General features: G+C 48.1%; 1 protein-coding gene across 6 annotated transcripts in view; it reads right to left on the bottom strand.

Annotated features, from left to right (window-relative positions):
- Positions 1 to 16,264, bottom strand: part of CCDC57 (coiled-coil domain containing 57) — a 118,563-nt gene that overhangs the window by 33,194 nt on the left and 69,105 nt on the right. For 5 of the 6 annotated variants that reach the window (XM_057501869.1, XM_057501870.1, XM_057501874.1 and 2 more), the window contains 2 exons: positions 14,243 to 14,429; positions 5,914 to 6,014 (listed from right to left, as the gene is read on the bottom strand). In XM_057501869.1, the coding sequence (XP_057357852.1) occupies positions 5,914 to 6,014; positions 14,243 to 14,429 (288 nt within the window). Of the gene's footprint in view, positions 1 to 1,596; positions 3,253 to 5,913; positions 6,015 to 14,242; positions 14,430 to 16,264 lie in introns of those variants that run through there. The other variant, XM_057501872.1, reaches the window with a different exon arrangement.

The following is a 16,264-nucleotide window of genomic DNA, read 5'->3' on the forward strand; positions in this document are numbered from 1 at the left end:
GATGGCAGGCGAGGAGGGCTGAAGGCTGAGAAGGAGGGAGTTCCACCCAAGAGCACCATCTCTGGGAGCACAGGGCCGGAGAGCAGCGTGGGCACACATGCCGTGTCACCGGTGCAGTCGGTGGCCAGAGAGAAAAAGCATTTTATGAAAGTCAGCTGTGTTCCTAATGACCCACAGTGGTTAGAAAATGTAAGCTTAAAGAGATACTCAGGATAAACAAACTGGTACAGCCATCAAATAGGACACTACCCAGCACTGGGCAGAAGTGAGCTTTAACCACGAACAGCCGTGGCAGGGCCTTCACTGCACGCTGCCAGGTGAGAGCAGCCCACTGGGAAGGCACACACTGAGTCCAACTCCAGCAAGGCCTGCAGGAGGCAGGGCTACGGGAGAACATCAGCAGTGCCAGGGGCGAGGCAGGGAGGGCGGGACGGAGCGCAGAGGGTTTTCAGGGCAGAGGAACTACTCTAGTGATACTGTAGTGGTGCACACGCCTTACATGTTTGTCCAAACCCACACGTTGTCCAACAGCGAGACTGAGCCCCGATGCATCCAATGGACCCTGGATGATGTGTAGATGCAGGTCACTAATGGTAATAAATGTACCATCTGGGGGGATGTTGGTAGTGAGGGAGGCTGTGTGTTGGGGATGGGGGGCAGAGGGTGCGTGGGAAACCTCTGTACCTTCCACTCGATTTTGCTATGAATCTAAAACAGCTCTAAAAACAGTCTAATAAAAAAAATTTTTAATAGCAACAAAAATAGATGACTATAGTTTGTCATACTTCCAAAATATTTGTATGTGACAAACTGTAAAGGATCTTTGTGCGCTGTCTGTGGAACATAAACTGGACGCTAGCTTCCGACCGTCATTTGACAATATCTAAGAAAGATGAAGTGTACACATCCTAGAATCCAGCAATTCTCACCCTAGGTTCACCCCTAGAAACACTTTTGCACATGAGGGCATTTATAACGATGTTCACAGCAAAAAATTGGTACTCAACTGAAGTGCCCATTGCCAGAAGAATGGATAAAAAAATGTTAGCAGATTCTACAACAGAGGGAATACCCGAATCAGTGTGTAGACCTGGGGTCGGCAAACCAGGACTTGCAGGCCAAATCCTGTTCACCACCTTTTTTTGTACAGCCCAGAAGCTAAAAAAAGTTTTAACATGTTTAAATAGTCGAAAAAAATCAAAAGAAGTTTTCATGATATGAACACTGCATGAAATTAAAATATCAAGATCAATAAAGTTTTATGGAGCACATCACCTGTGGCTGCATTCAGGCTAAACACAAAGTTGAGAAGTTGCAAGAGAGACTATATGTTTTTTTTTTATTAAGGTATCATTGATATACACTCTTATGAAGGTTTCACAAGAAAAACAATGTGGTTACTACATTCACCCTTTTCCTCGAGTCCTCCCCATACCCATTGTAGTCACTGTCCATCAGTGTAGTGAGATGCCACAGAGTCACCACTTGCCTTCTCTGTGCTACACTGTCTTCCCCGTGACCCCCCACACCATGTGTGCTAAACATAATACCCCTCAGTCCCCTTCTCCCTCCCTTCCCACCCACCGTTCCCCACCCCTCCCCTTTGGTAACCACTAGTTCATTCTCGGGTTCTGTGATTCTGCTGCTGTTTTGTCCCTTCAGTTTTGCTTTGTTGTTATGCTCCACAAATGAGGGAAATCATTTGGCATTTGTCTTTCTCTGCCTGACTTTTTTCACCGAGCTAATACCCTCTGGCTCCATCCATGTTGTTGCAAATGGTAGGATTTGTTTCTTTCTTATGGCTGAATAGTATTCCATTGTGTAAATGTACCACTTCTTCTTTACCCATTCATCTACTGATGGACACTTAGGTTGCTTCCATTTCTTGGCTATTGTAAATAGTGCTGCGATAAACATAGGGGTGCATGTGTCTTTTTGAATCTGAGAAGTTGTTTTCTTTGGGTTAATTCCTAGAAGTGGAATTCCTGGGTCAAACGGTATTTCTATTTTTAGTTTTTTGAGGAACCTCCGTACTGCTTTCCACAATGGTTGAACTAGCTTACACTCCCACCAGCAGTGTAGGAGGGTTCCCCTCTCTCCGCATCCTTATCAGCATTTGTTGTTCCTAGTCTTTTCTATGTTGGCCATCCTAACGGGTGTGAGATGATATCTCATTGTGGTTTTAATTTGCATTTCCCTGATAATAAGCAATGTGGAGCATCTTTTCATGTGCCTGTTGGCCATCTGAATTTTTTCTTTGGTGAAGTGTCTGTTCATATCCTCTGCCCATTTTTTAATAGGGTTATTTGCTTTTTGGGTGTTGAGGCATGTGAGTTTATTATATATTTTGGATGTTAACCCCTTGTCAGATATGTCATTTACAAATATGTTCTCCCATACTGTAGGATGCCTTTTATTCTGCTTATCGTGTACTTTGCTGTACAGAAGCTTTTTAGCATAATGTAGTCCCATTTGTTCATTTTTTATTTTGTTTCCCTTGCCTAATGAGATGCGTTCAGGAAAAAGTTGCTCATGTTTATATTCAAGAGATTTTTGCCTATGTTTTCTTCTAAGAGTTTTATGGTTTCATGACTTACATTCAGGTCTTTGATCTATTTTGGGTTTACTTTGTATATGGGGTTAGACAATGATCCAGTTTCATTCTCTTACATGTAGCTGTCCAGTTTTGCCAACACCAGCTGTTGAAGAGGCTGTCATTTCCCCCATTGTATGTCCATGGTCCTTTATCGTATATAAATTGACCATATATGCTTGGGTTTATATCTGGGCTCTCTAGGCTGTTCCGTTGATCTATGGGTCTGTTCTTGTGCCAGTACCAAATTGTCTTGATTACTGTGGCTTTGTAGTAGAGCTTGAAATCGGGGAGCATAATTCCCCCAGCTTTATTCTTCTATCTCAGGATTGCTTTGGCTATTCAGGGTCTTTTGAGGTTCCATAAGAATTTCAGACCTATTTGCTCTAGTTTGTTGAAGAATGCTGTTGGTATTTTGATAGGGATTGCATTGAATCTGTAGATTGCTTTCGGCAGGATGGCCATTTTGACAATATTAGTTTTTCCTATCCATGAGCATGGGATGTGTTTCCATTTATTGGTGTCTTCTTTAATTTCTCTCATGAGTGTCTTGTAGTTTTCAGGGTAGAGGTCTTTCGCTTTCTTGGTTAGGTTTATTCCTAGGTATTTTATTCTTTTTGAGGCAATTGTGAATGGAATTGTTTTCCTGATTTCTCTTTCTGCTAGTTCATCGTTAGCATATAGGAATGCAACAAATTTCTGTGTATTAATTTTGTATCCCGTAGCAAACTGATTTTAAAAATGTATTAACAGTATCATTCAACATGATAAGTGGGATTTATTCTAGGAATGCAAGGATGGTTCAATATCCACAAATCAATCAACATAATATACCACATTAACAAAAGTAAAGATAAAAACCATATAATCATTTCAATAGATGCTGAAAAAGCATATGACAAAATTCAGTATCCATTCATGATAAAAACTCTCAACTAAGTGCGTAGAGAGGGAAACATATATCACAACATAATAAAGGCCATATATGACAAACCCACAGCTAATGTCATATGCAATGACAAAAAGTTAAAAGCTTTTCCTCTAAGATCTGGAACAAGATGAGGATGCCCTCTCTTATCACTTTATTTCAACACAGTACTCTAAGGCCCAGATACTGTAATCAGACAGAAAAAGAAATAAAAGCTATCCAAATTGGAGAGGAAGAAGTAAAATTGTCACTATTTGCAGATGACATGATACTATATATAGAAAACCTTAGAGACCCCACCAGAAAACTACTAGAATTAATAAATGAATTCCATAAACTTGCAGGATACAAAATCAATATGCAGAAATTTGTTGCATTTCTATATACAAATAATGAACTAACAGGAGGAGAAATTACTAAATCAATCCCATTTACAATAGTATTAAAAAAAATGAAATACTTGGGAATAAATCTAACCAAAGAAGCGAAAGACCTGTACTCTGAAAACCACAAGACACTCATGAAAGAAACTGAATATGACACAAATACATGGAAAGATATCCCATGCTCATTGATAGGAAGAACTCATACTGTTAAAATGGCCATATTGCTCAAAGCAATCTACAGATTCAATGCAACCCCTATCAAAATACCAATGGCATTTTTCACAGAACTAGAACAAATAATCCTAAACTTTGTATGGACCACAGAAGATCCGAATGGCCAAAGTAATCTTGAGAAAGAAAACGAAGATGGAGGTATTATGCTCCCTGACTTCAAACTGTACTATAGAGCTACAGTGATTAAAACAGTATGGCACTGGCACAAGAACAGACACATAGATCAATGGAATGGAATACAGAGCACATAAATAAACCCTGCCCTATATGTTAATTAATATATGGCAAAATAAGCAAGAATATACAGTGGAGAAAAGATAGTCTCTTCAATAAATGGTGTTGGGAAAATTAGACAGCTATGTGCAGAAGAATGAAACTGGATCATTGTCTTATGCCATACACAAAAATAAACTCAAAATGTATTAAAGACCTAAATATAAGACCTGAAACCATGAAACTCCTAGAAGAAAACATAGGCAGTAAACTCTTGAATGCCAGCATGAATAACTTTTTTTCTGGATATGTCTCACTGGCCAGAGAAATAAAAGCAAAAATAAGCCAACTACATCAAGCTAAAAAGCTTCTGCACAGAAAAGGAAGCCATCAACAAAACAAAGAGGCAACCTACTGTATGGGAGAATATATTTGCAGATGATATATCCAATAAGGGGCTGATATCCAAAATATATAAAGAACTCACACCACTCAACACCAAAAACACAAATAATCTTATTTAAAAATTAGCAGGGGGCCTGAATAGACATTTTTCCAAAGAAGACATACAGATGGCCACCAACAGGCATTTGAAAAGATACCCCACATCACTAATCATCAGGGAAATGCAAATCAAAACCACAAAGAGATGTCACTTCACGCTAGTTAGAATGGCTCGTACCAACAAGACAAGGAATAAGTGTTGGTGAGGATGTGGAGAAAAAGCGAACCCTTACACACTGCTGGTGGGATTCTAAATTCGTGCAACCACTATAGAAAGTAGTATACAAGTTTCTGAAAGAACTAAAACTATAAATACCATACAACCTAGCAATTCCACTTCTGGGAATTTATGCAAAGACAACAAAATCATTAATTCAAAAGGATATATGCACCCCTATGCTTATCGCAGCATTATTTACAATAGCCAAGATACGGAAGCAACCTGTGTCCATTAATAGATGAATGGATAAAGAAGAGGTGGTACCTATACACAGTGGGATATTTACCCAGCCATAAAAAGGAATGAAATCGCCATCTGCAATAAAATAACCCTAGAGGGTGTTAATACTAAGAGAAATAAATCAGAGAAAGACAAATATCATATGATTTCTCTTACAACTGTAATATAAAAAACAAAACAAGCAAACAAAGCAGAAATAGACTCAGACAGAGAGGACTGGTAGTTGTCATGAGGGAGGGTTGTTGGGGTATGGGTGAAATAGGTGAAGGGAAAAATTAGTGAGAATGTTTGATATCTTGATCTAGGTTACATGAGTATATATACAAGTTAAATGCATTGAGCTTACAGTAGGATTTTAGTGCATGTATCTCAATTTTTAAGAAGTTAAACAGATTTCAAAACATTAAACAATTTAAATTTTGAAAAACCCAGCAGGAAACACATTGAAATGTTACTGGTAACTATGTTTGGGTGCTGAAAATTGGAAGCTTTTAAAATTGTTTACTGCATTTTGAAGTTTCAATAATGAAAACACAATACTTAAGCAGTTAGTGAAATGTTATTAAAATGTCTTTCTTGGATGAAGGAGTGTTACCTGGGCTGTGAAATGGGGCTGCAGCTGTCCCAGAGGTGCGTCAGGCACCTCACCTGGGTCCTGGGCCTCCCGGGTGGGAAGGGGGTGATGAGGCGGTTTCCCTAGAAACGAGATAAAGGAAGGGTTTGTTCTCTGGATCACTTCTGGATTTCTCTTGTGTTGAACACAAACACTCAAGAACAATAGCATGTTCCTCTTGAAAACCAGTTGCTCCTCTTTCATAGACACCTTGAGGTGGACAGCTGTGAACTCTGGGGAACACACCACATTTCTGCAGACCAGCAGAGCTCACAGACACACACCCCTGACTTTCTAGCTACCCATAGCCCTTACACAGCTTCTCCAGTGGCAGAAATGATCCAGTGATATGCCCTCTCTGTAGCACAGGAAAATATAAGCAGCACACGTTTAAATGCATAAATTTAAAACACGATGCTTGTAGTCAATGCTTCACATTCTGGCTACTTAGAAACAATCTGGCATCCAATGAACATCCATTCATAACTCAATTTGTGTTGATTTATCTACAAATCTTGGAAATTATCTTTAAGCTGACATACTATAATGATATTACTGTTCTAATAACATTTTCCAGAATGATGAATCAATTTGGCTAAAACAAGCTTACTGAGGACTCCAGCAAGTTCTTTGTGAATTAGAACTGTCCACATTTACCTTACTAGGAACTGAAACAGAAGTTTTAAAAGCTTACTTATCCATTCATTTGATGACAGTGACGAAGAACATATGGCTTGTTGATAACCTGTGAGTAGTTATGAAATTAGTTTTGCCACCATGGAACTCCTGAGATGGGTCTTAAAGTAATGTATCCTTTTTTTCCCAGGCAATAAAAGGACATATGAAGGACACAATTTGGAAATGAATTTAACTTCCTTAGTATCTACTACCTGAGTTTAAAAGCTATGCAATGAGAAGATGCACAAACGTCGGTAAGCCCATGAAAGGGCCCTGCCATTGGCTGTCAGGGAGACACAGGTCAAGGCCACAAGGAGACGCTCCCTGGGCCCTCCAGGACAGCGGGGATCCAAAAGACGGGAAATAAGTGTTGGTGAGGCTGTGGAGACAGCACACACCCCACACACGCTGGTGGGAGTGTAACGTGGAGCAACCGCTGTGGAGCCCAGCGTGGCAGTTCCTCAACAAGTTAAACAAAGAATCACCCTCTTTGGTTTAAAAAAGCCATGAAATATCTTGAAATCTTAGGAAAGTTTGCTCAATTTTGATGGTCAGCAATTCCATTTCTAGGCATGTATCCCATGGTCACCCAGCAATTCCATTTCTAGGCATGTATCCCAAAGAACTGAAAACGGGTTCAAACAAAACCTTATACATGAATGTATACAGCAGCCCTATTCACAATGACCAAACAACAGAAAAACCCACAAGTCTGTCCCTGAGGAGTGGGTCAGCAGAGCATGGCCCATCCGCATGGTAGAATAGTACTCAGCCATGAAAAGGAATGAAGCTCTGACACATGCTATGTGGGCGAACCTCAAAAACGTCATGCTCAGTGAAAGAAACCAGACATAAAGGGCCACATAGTGTGATTCCATCTACACGACATGTCCAGGGCAGGCCAATCCACACACAGAGAGCAGACTGGGGTTACCTGGGGGAAGGAAGGAGGGTGGGGAGTGGCTGCTGGGTGTGGGGTCTCCCTTGGGGGGATGAAAACGTCCTGGAACTAGTGCCGGGGGCTGCACAACACTGTGAGTGTGCTTAACGCCCCTGAACTGTACACGTCACAATGGTTTCAATGGTAAAGTTTATGTTGTTTTTCACCAGAATTTTAAAAAAGATTGCTAGTTTTAAAAAAGCCATGAAATATCTTGAAATCTTAGGAAAGTTTGCTCAATTTTGATGGTCAGGTTTTCTCAGTTCACTATGAATTCCTTCACCTGAAGTATGAAGATTTACTCTTTACCTTCTACATAATCTGTCCAAATAGCAAAGTCTTACCAGATTGTCTGATGAGCTAAGGTTCTTCACAATTACATTAGATTCTATGTAAATTTTTAATGTTTTGTTGTCACTTTCACATGAGTGGACAAATCCTGTTTCTCAGGCATCTGTGATCCTATCTTAGAGTTCAAATCTCTTGACTGTTTTTGATGTTTTTCCTTCTCAAAACTGAATCCTAAATGTAAAATAAGGTAAAATTTTCAGGATACCTCTTGCACCTAAAACTGTCTTTGACATTTCCCAGAGGGCCCCTGGAAAATCACAAGGACTTGTTTTTAGAAAAAGAGGGTGTTAGAAATGATTAGGTTTATCTGACGTGGCACTACTGATGAGTTTCATTAGAAAAGCTGCCAGTTGGAAGAGGTGCTCATTACACTGTGGATATCAAGGTTTGAGGAGTGGCCCCCCACGCTGTCAGGGCCTGGCTGCCAGGGTACCCTTCATCCTTGGAGTCCTGAGGGCTGGCCTGGCATTTTAGACAATAGGACAGAGAGAAAGTCATAAACTCAGCTACTGCTTTTATGTGCTCACTTGGTCACTGCCTTACTTCTTTATTTTGAACTTAGCATCCTCCTGACTGGGCTGGAGTTTTATTAATACACAGGTGCACAAACATTAAGAACATTCCCAGTAGATCTAATAAGATCTCTAGAAGAGATCAGAAATAGAAAGAGGAGTATTTAAAGAAACAATGGCTGAGAATTTTAACGAATGAAAAGAAGAAACAAACCACAGGTCTCAAGATTAAAAAAGCATACTGACTGACTCCTGAGCAGGTTTAAGCAAGCGGAGCAGCCCCGACTTGGCCACAGGAGGGTAAAACAGGGCAACAGACGGAAGCCTAAGGCAGCCAGAGAGAGAGAGGCCCTCCGCAAGGAAGGGGCGCGGACAGGTGGCCAGCTTCTCTGCAGCCCGAGGAGTGTTACCTTGAAAAAGAGCTGTAAGAAAATGCCGCCATAGAGCTCTGTTTCCAGAGAAGCCATCATGGTAGAAAGTGGTGAAAATAAAACCATTTTACTGCAAGTCACTGCTTCTGTGCTGACGTATTTTTACAATAGGATTTTAGATGCATGTGCGCAATTCTAATAATAAATGCAAACAGGTATCTTGCTGTTGGTGTACACATGTCTGGAGGGCTGATCCACTGGATACTCCGACTGCCTCCTGAGGAGGTCTGCCTGCACCGAGGGGCAGGGCTGGGGCAGAACAGGTACTGGCCAAGGCGTAGTTCCTCCAAAAAGAACCAGCCTCCTAATGCCAAAATGCACACCAAGGGCCACTCAGGAAGGCTGGTGCCAAGGGCAGGAGGGAGGTCTGCCGGTGCTGGTGCCGTGTGAGAATGGACACTCACCCTGCCAGAGACCTGGCCTTTTCACCAAAGTGCCCATTAGCTCCAGTTAGTAATTTGCACCTTCCTGTACAAATTACTACTTCTCAGCATTCACTTAAATTTTTATAGTGAGCAAACAGCCTTTTTATAATCACAAAAACCAAGAACCTTTTTACAATGTTAGGCATCAAAGCTACATACTTTATAGTATGATTCCAACTATATGACTTTCTGGAAAAGGCAAAACTCTAGGGGTGGGGAAGGAACAGGATACAGGGCATTTCAGGGCAGAGAACCGTGCCCCCCCCACGTGTGATGTTACACATTTGTTGAAACCCGTAGAACACACAGCACCGAGTGAGCCCGCTGTACACCGTGGACTGTGTGTGACGGCGATGTGTCCATGAAGGTTCATCACCTGTAACAGACATCCTGCTCTAGTGGAGGTGCTGACCAGGGGGGTTGCTGTGTGTGGAGGGAGGGGTGTATGGGAAATCGAAATTCCCTTCAATTTCGCTGTGAACCTAAAACTGCCCTTCAAAAATGAAGTCTTTGAAAAATACTGTATGTTAAGATCGTTTGAAACATTTTAAGAAATCCTGCTTCATACAAGGTCAAGGACTATCACGTGCAGTTCTGGCTTCTGGGAAAATCAGGAGCAAGAGCACAGCAGTGGGAGAGAAGAGCCCGAACTGAAGGCCACTCTTCCCAGTGGGGCCTGTGGCTGCCTGGCCGCGTGGGAGGCCCGCTCTGTGGCTGCGCTGGCTTCCCTGTGGCCTTGGCCTCAACCCCGCTGCGGGTGGTGTGATGGTCTGTACCTCAGAAGTGAGGGGTGAGCACTCGGCGCAGGGCCCCCAGGGCACCTGCTTGAGCTGGCCCGCAGCCTGTGTCCTCCGTGTGCCGGGCCGACGGGAGCGCAGGCAGGTGCGACCTGAGGCAGGCAGCCCACGGCACCTCCACCACCCCACGCACGGTCTGCTTGTCTGTGAATGTGGGTCCGAAGGCCTGGACCTGAGCCGCCACAGGAGCCTGGCTGTGGTCAGCAGGGGATGTGAGGTGAAGGCTGGGCGGGAGTACGAGCAGGGCCAGTTAAGGGGCTGGTCTGCCAGCTCGCTGTGGGACGGGATCCCTTCCCAGAGGCAGATGGATAAGGCCACACCTCGGGGAGGTGCAGGTCCCTGGCCACAGTGGGACCGCAGAGGAAGCCAGAGAAGCACCTGGACACAGTGTGGATGGAGTGGGTGGCGCACTGCCTTGGCTGGGCGATCTTACCCTCTTAATGCTGTTTAATGAGGACAAGACATTCCTATCCCTGGGGGCCATTCTGTACCACTTCATGGCTGCAGCCATAATTTGCGAACCAGATAAATCCTCTTTGTAAAAAAATACTGACAGACCAGTCTTGCCAAAAGACTTTGCCATCAGGTCACGACGCCTGTGCGGAGAGCAGGGCCCCCACCAGCAGCGTGGCTCGAGGACGGTGCGGTGCGCGTGATGTATTTACAGCTGCAAACACGCAGACGTGCAGAGCATGCAGCCAGAATCTTAATTCTCTTCTCACCCATTTGCTCCCCAAACCACCAACAAACAGGCCTGCTTCCTTCGCACTCCTTCGGTCCATGCGTGTGTAGTCGTGCAGTGAGCACACACGCCCTCTGTCGTACGTCTGCTTGTTGATCCAAACATAGAATTCTGCAGGGTGCTTCTTTCGTGAAATGGCATGTCCAGGCCAAGGTAGGAAGTGTGGTGGGCAGGCCCGCTGGTCCACTAACTGCTCCAGGCTGTGATGAAATGGCACAAAAATGACAACAAGCAGCAGGAGTTTTTCAAGTGATTTGGAACAGCCACATGTTCATTGTATTTGACAGAAGTATCCTCTCCGGAGGATTGGACCTCAGTGGAGATAGCTCTCCATCACGACGGGTCTGAGAACCGCCTCGTGGAGACAGCTCCTGCAGGGCCGCGAGCCGAGCAGCGTGCCGGGGGCTGGTTCCGGGGCCCCAGGATGGGCACTCAGACTGTCCCAGTCACCACAAAAATGCTGCTGAGGAAGCCCTTGTACATGTCTTTTTTGTATCTGTAAAAATATTTTTAAAATAATTTTCTAGTAGAATTGCCGATTCAAAGGGCACATTTAAAATTTAACAGATGCAACCAAACGGCCTTCCAAAAAGGCTTCACCAAGGAAGAGCCCCATCAAAAGTACATGTGTGCCCCAGTCCCCTCGGCACAAGTGTGAGACTTCTTGGCGTGCGTGGGAGCGTAGCGCCGACTCCCTCCGCCCTCCTCAGACTGCTGCAGAGGCGAGGCTCCCTCCCTGTCCTCACCAGTGACTGGGGTCCTTCTGGGACTCACTGTCCATCCCTCTGCTGATCGGTGGATGTCTGTCGTGGGCGATGACCCTTCAGGGCTCTCAAATATGCCGCAAACACTTCCCAGGTCTGGTACTGGTCTTCCATCTGTTTAGGAAGTCTTCTCCTTACAGAGGTTTTAAAATACAATGGAATCAAATATGCTGATCATTGACTTCCTTGTGTCCAGGTAGATTTACATTTTTTAATGTTATTTAGGGAGCCCTGCTTACTGCTTGGGCTTGTTGAAAAAGTGAACTGAGTTCATTTGTGCACAGCCACAGGAAGGGCAGTTTGAACTGCACCCGGGGTAGTGTCAGGAAATGACGGAGGTCAGCAGAGGCGCAGACAGGGAGCAGGGAGGCGACCTCTGGGTGCCACTCTGCACTTCTAAGAGCTGCAGACCAGGGCAGTTTTCCAGCAAAATGTAAATGCCTGATATTGATCCAAGGAACAGAAAACCCACACCAACAAACTGTCACAGAAAGAAATGAAAAGAAAAGATAGCTCGACATCTACCATCAACAAGGGTACCAAATACACGAAGTTCTATTGCTGGGTCTCCAACTTCCAGAGAAAGCTGCAAACCTTGTGGCCTCCTCTGCCACTGAGGCAGCCAGTGGGCCTGGTGAGAGGAGAGGGTGGGTCTGGCCAGATCTGGGGCCTGCAGTGCAGGAATCTCAGAAGTCTGGAAGTGTCTGGCTCCTAGCAGGGGCTTCTCTGTTGGATGGGTGGGCGCATGGCTGGGTGGATGACTCACTGAAGTGCTTGGCCATGAGGCCAGGCTGGCCATAGGGACCCATGAAGGGGAGGAAAGGCAAGTTCACTGGATGAAGGGTCAGAGGACAGGGAGAGGCTGTGGTCCGAGAAAAGGTCTGTGGCCTCAGGGGCTGAGGGAGGGCATCTGGCAGTGCACAGAGGCCAAGGTCAAGAGCAGCAAGGTTCAGGTGCAGGAGGGTGTTGCCAGCATAGAAGATGACAGAATGGAATGGAATAAAGGGAAAAATGGAGCCACGATCCCTGAAGTCATAGGGTTTGCAGCTGGGAGATGGCAGGTCAGAGGAGGGCATGAGCGGGTGGCATGGCCCTGAAGAGAGAAGCAAGGTTTTCAGTGGACTTGGCAGAAGACAAGCTAGAAGTGCCCGAGGAGCTGGGAGCTGAACTGTCTCTCTCGGCTCATGACAGGGAAGGAGTTCGGGGAAGGAGCCAGGCTCCGACAGGACTGCAGGTGGACGTCATTGGTGCCGCCTTGCACACTCACAGCGTCTGGAAACGCACCCGTAGGAGCTCTTTACTCCTCTTCTTCCTGTGGTGGGCGCCTGGAGGGACTGATCCCCGGAGAACGTCCCCTCCAGTACCCCTGCCCAGTGGATAGTCAAGGGGCGATGCGGCTGCTTGTCCTTGTGCGGCGGGTGTGCCTCCGTATCTTGGGTGCCCAGCAAACTACCTGTCGACTACCCAGGAGGTGGCGTGTCTTCCCCTTGCCAGGTCTCCTCACAGAGCCTCTCGCTTCCCTGCTCTGAGGCCTCCCAGGCGCCCTTCCTATCTGCTAGATGATTTCAGTGGTCACGTTAAGACTGGAAATGTTACTGCATTAGAAGCTCCTTGTATACCCATGCATCTTAGCCCTGGGAAGAGACCAGAGAATGCGACACGGCTTCCCAGCCCCCTCCTCCCCTTTGACGGCAAAGGTCTTCTGAACACCGCGTTGGTCAGGAGTTGGAAGCACCCAGCCCAGGAGGCCACGACTGCGGTCGGCAGGGAGGCCATGTTCCCACTGATGCTGCCTCCGCGCCGATTCTCTGCAGACCCCGCGGGGCCACCTGCCTCGGAAAGGGAGCGGAACGGCCTGGGCTTCACTGCTCAGGTGCGTTGGTTGTTGGTGGGCCTGAAGGCCTCCGGCCTGCTCTCAGCTCTCAGGCAACAGACAGGAGAGAAAGAATGGCCTACGCTCCACTCTGGCAAGGGATAGAATCCCAAAGTCCAATATTTTGGGATCATCCCAACTCAAAGATCTTGCTGGAAAGGATGGACAGGCAGAAGCCACATCAGGCAGTGGACGCTGCGTGAGAACCAGGGGCCTGTGTCCCGGCACTGCAGGGGCACCGGGAGGGCCCCGACACAAAGCCAGGCAGAGAGCCACAGCGCCAGGCGTGGTGCCCGGGCAGCCTAGGCATCTGCAGGGACCGTCCCAGCCTGTCGCCTCATCCGGAGAAGTCTGCAGACAGGGGTGCCTGGGGACATGGCAGCCTTCACTGCTCACCACGGAGCAGTATAGAAATGCTGCTGTTTCGCTGACCTAAAGTGTCTTCCTCACAAATGCGCAGTAAGAGCGGATTTGCGGAGCTCCCATCACAGAGGTGACGTTCTTCTGAGCTGGTGACACCTGACCCCGGCTACAAGGGTGGTTTCTGTTCCCCTCCTGCCCTCCAGGGACATGGGTCAGACCCGCCCTGTGGCCCAGCGGAGGCAAAGCTTCTGGCCTCCCCCCTCCCTGCTCCCTCCCCACACCTCTGTCCAGAAGAAGAGAGCATCGCTGGGAGGGACGGGCCTCTGTCCCTCAACTCGGACACACCCCAGAACCGGGAGCCTCAGGCTGCCACTGCTGGACTCACTGGGGGGAGCCCTGCTCCGCACGCAGCCTGTTCCCCACTCCCGGACTCACCTGGGGGGCGGCCCCGCTCCGCACGCAGCCTGTTCCCCATCTCCAGGAGCTGCTCCTTCTCAAGGCCGAGGTGGAGGACTTTTCGGGCCGCCTCCTTTAGCTTCCTCTGGAGTTGGTGCACAGACACGGCATCTGGGGCCTGTGCCGTCCGGTCCCTGGTCTCCACGTGTCCTTCAACTGTGGGGTCCTGTGAGCGGAACCACATGGCAGACAGCTTATAAGACAAGCTCTTCAGGTGGGAGAGGGGATGACAAACGGGGTGTGGGTGCCATGCCCTGGCTATCTGCCACACAACTAGCTCCACTGGGTGATGTCCTTGCAAAATGAGACAGAAGGACAACTGTTCACAGGAGTTAGTGGTGCAGTTGGGGGAACTGGGGGCAGCCACAGGGCGGCGGGCTTCACAGAGGGGGGAATGAAGGCCCAGGACTGCGCAGACAAGGGCCCACCAGGTCCTCGGTCTGTGTGCTCTGTGCTGCCCACCTGGCATGGGAGGGGCTGGCAGAACCCTGATGGGTGGCCTCTGGTGGGAGCTGGCATCCTTTTTCGGCCTTTTCCCTCCACCTGGACTGCACCCCTGGGGTCCCTCTGCCCGCCAAGTGCTAGGCCCCTCCCGCTGCCTCCCACGTGCCCTGCCTGCTCAGCAAACCTCCTCCTCTTCTCTGCTTCTGTCTGTCCTGCCTCCCATTTCCCACCATTTAGACACCCCTCAACCAGCTGCAGGCCAGCTCAGGTCCCCCTGTCCTGACAAAGGTGCAGAGGGAAAGCAAAGAGGCCAAGGCAGGAAGCAGCTCCGCGGGGCTCCTGGGCCTCGGCTTCTGTGCCCTGAGGCTGCCCCAGGCCTGGGCTCCAGGTCCGAGCGCACCCTCTCCCCCAACCCTGGCCCGGTAGGTGCCATGTCCCTGACGGCCTGAGCCCCTGCAGTCACAGCCACACCACACGCTCTGGCAGAGATGAGTAGTCACACTCAGAGGAGCATTTGGAATGGGGCACGGTGGGTAAGCCGAGGAAGAAGAAGACTGTGTGGGGGCTGCCTTTGTGTCAGGCAGGGGCCAGGAGGGACCTGCGGTGCCCAAGGTCCCAAGGGACACAGGTGGCCTACTTAGGTACCGCTGTTCCTGACATCTCTGAAAGGCCACACTGTGCCCAGTCCTGGCCACGCAAGCCAGCACCAGCACAAAGAACCCGCTCCGAGTCCAGGAACAGCCAGCATGCCCTGTCCTGGCCCCTTTTCCCTGTGTGCCTTTCCAGGGCTGCCAGAAGCCCATGCTCTTCAGGGGATCTGGGAGCTGCAGTGATGCACACCGGTTCCTCTGGCATGAAGGGGGGTGTAGAGGTGAGATGCCGAGGGAGGAGCCGGAGAGAGTCCCCAGGTAGGCCGTGCCACAGCCCAAACACACCGCCCAGCTCCCTCCCCAGTGAGCGGCAGGGGCACCTGCTCGGCCGGCAGGGGCACTAGCTGTGCTCCTGGGCACCAGCTGTGCTCGTGGACTCTGGGGCAAAGGGCCTGGGGCATGCCTGGGGCACGGGAGGCCAGGGTCACTGGTTCATGCACAGGGGCCCTGGGGCGGGGGGGGGGGGCTTGGTCGGCCAGTTAGCAAGGCGGGGTCCCCACAAGACCACACGATTGGATTCCCATGTTATTTTAAACAAGGAAACAGCAATCCTGAAAGCAGAGACTGCAAACCTCAGAACACTTAGAGACTTGAGAGAAAACTCACTTTTCAAAAGCAGACACACAGCCCTGGCAGGAGCGAGCAGCTGCTGGCCAGGGGACTGGACTGGCGAGTCCTGACCTCACACGGCTCAGGCTCACGTTCCAGTCACTGGGGGCACATGGGGAGGGGGCACTGCAGCCTGGGACCCTCATTCCTGGGCTCAATTTCTGGCAAGATTACTGTATTTTAATGACTTTCAGAGTCTGTCCCACCATCAGCAATACGACGACAGTGTTGACCCGAGACATTCAGGAACTTCCGAGCTGCGTGCTTCGGGAACACGCGGTCCCGCGGTGCGGCCCGT

Source organism: Manis pentadactyla, chromosome 4 (assembly GCF_030020395.1).
Source record: "Manis pentadactyla isolate mManPen7 chromosome 4, mManPen7.hap1, whole genome shotgun sequence".
In the NCBI taxonomy this organism is placed as follows: Eukaryota; Metazoa; Chordata; class Mammalia; order Pholidota; family Manidae; genus Manis; species Manis pentadactyla.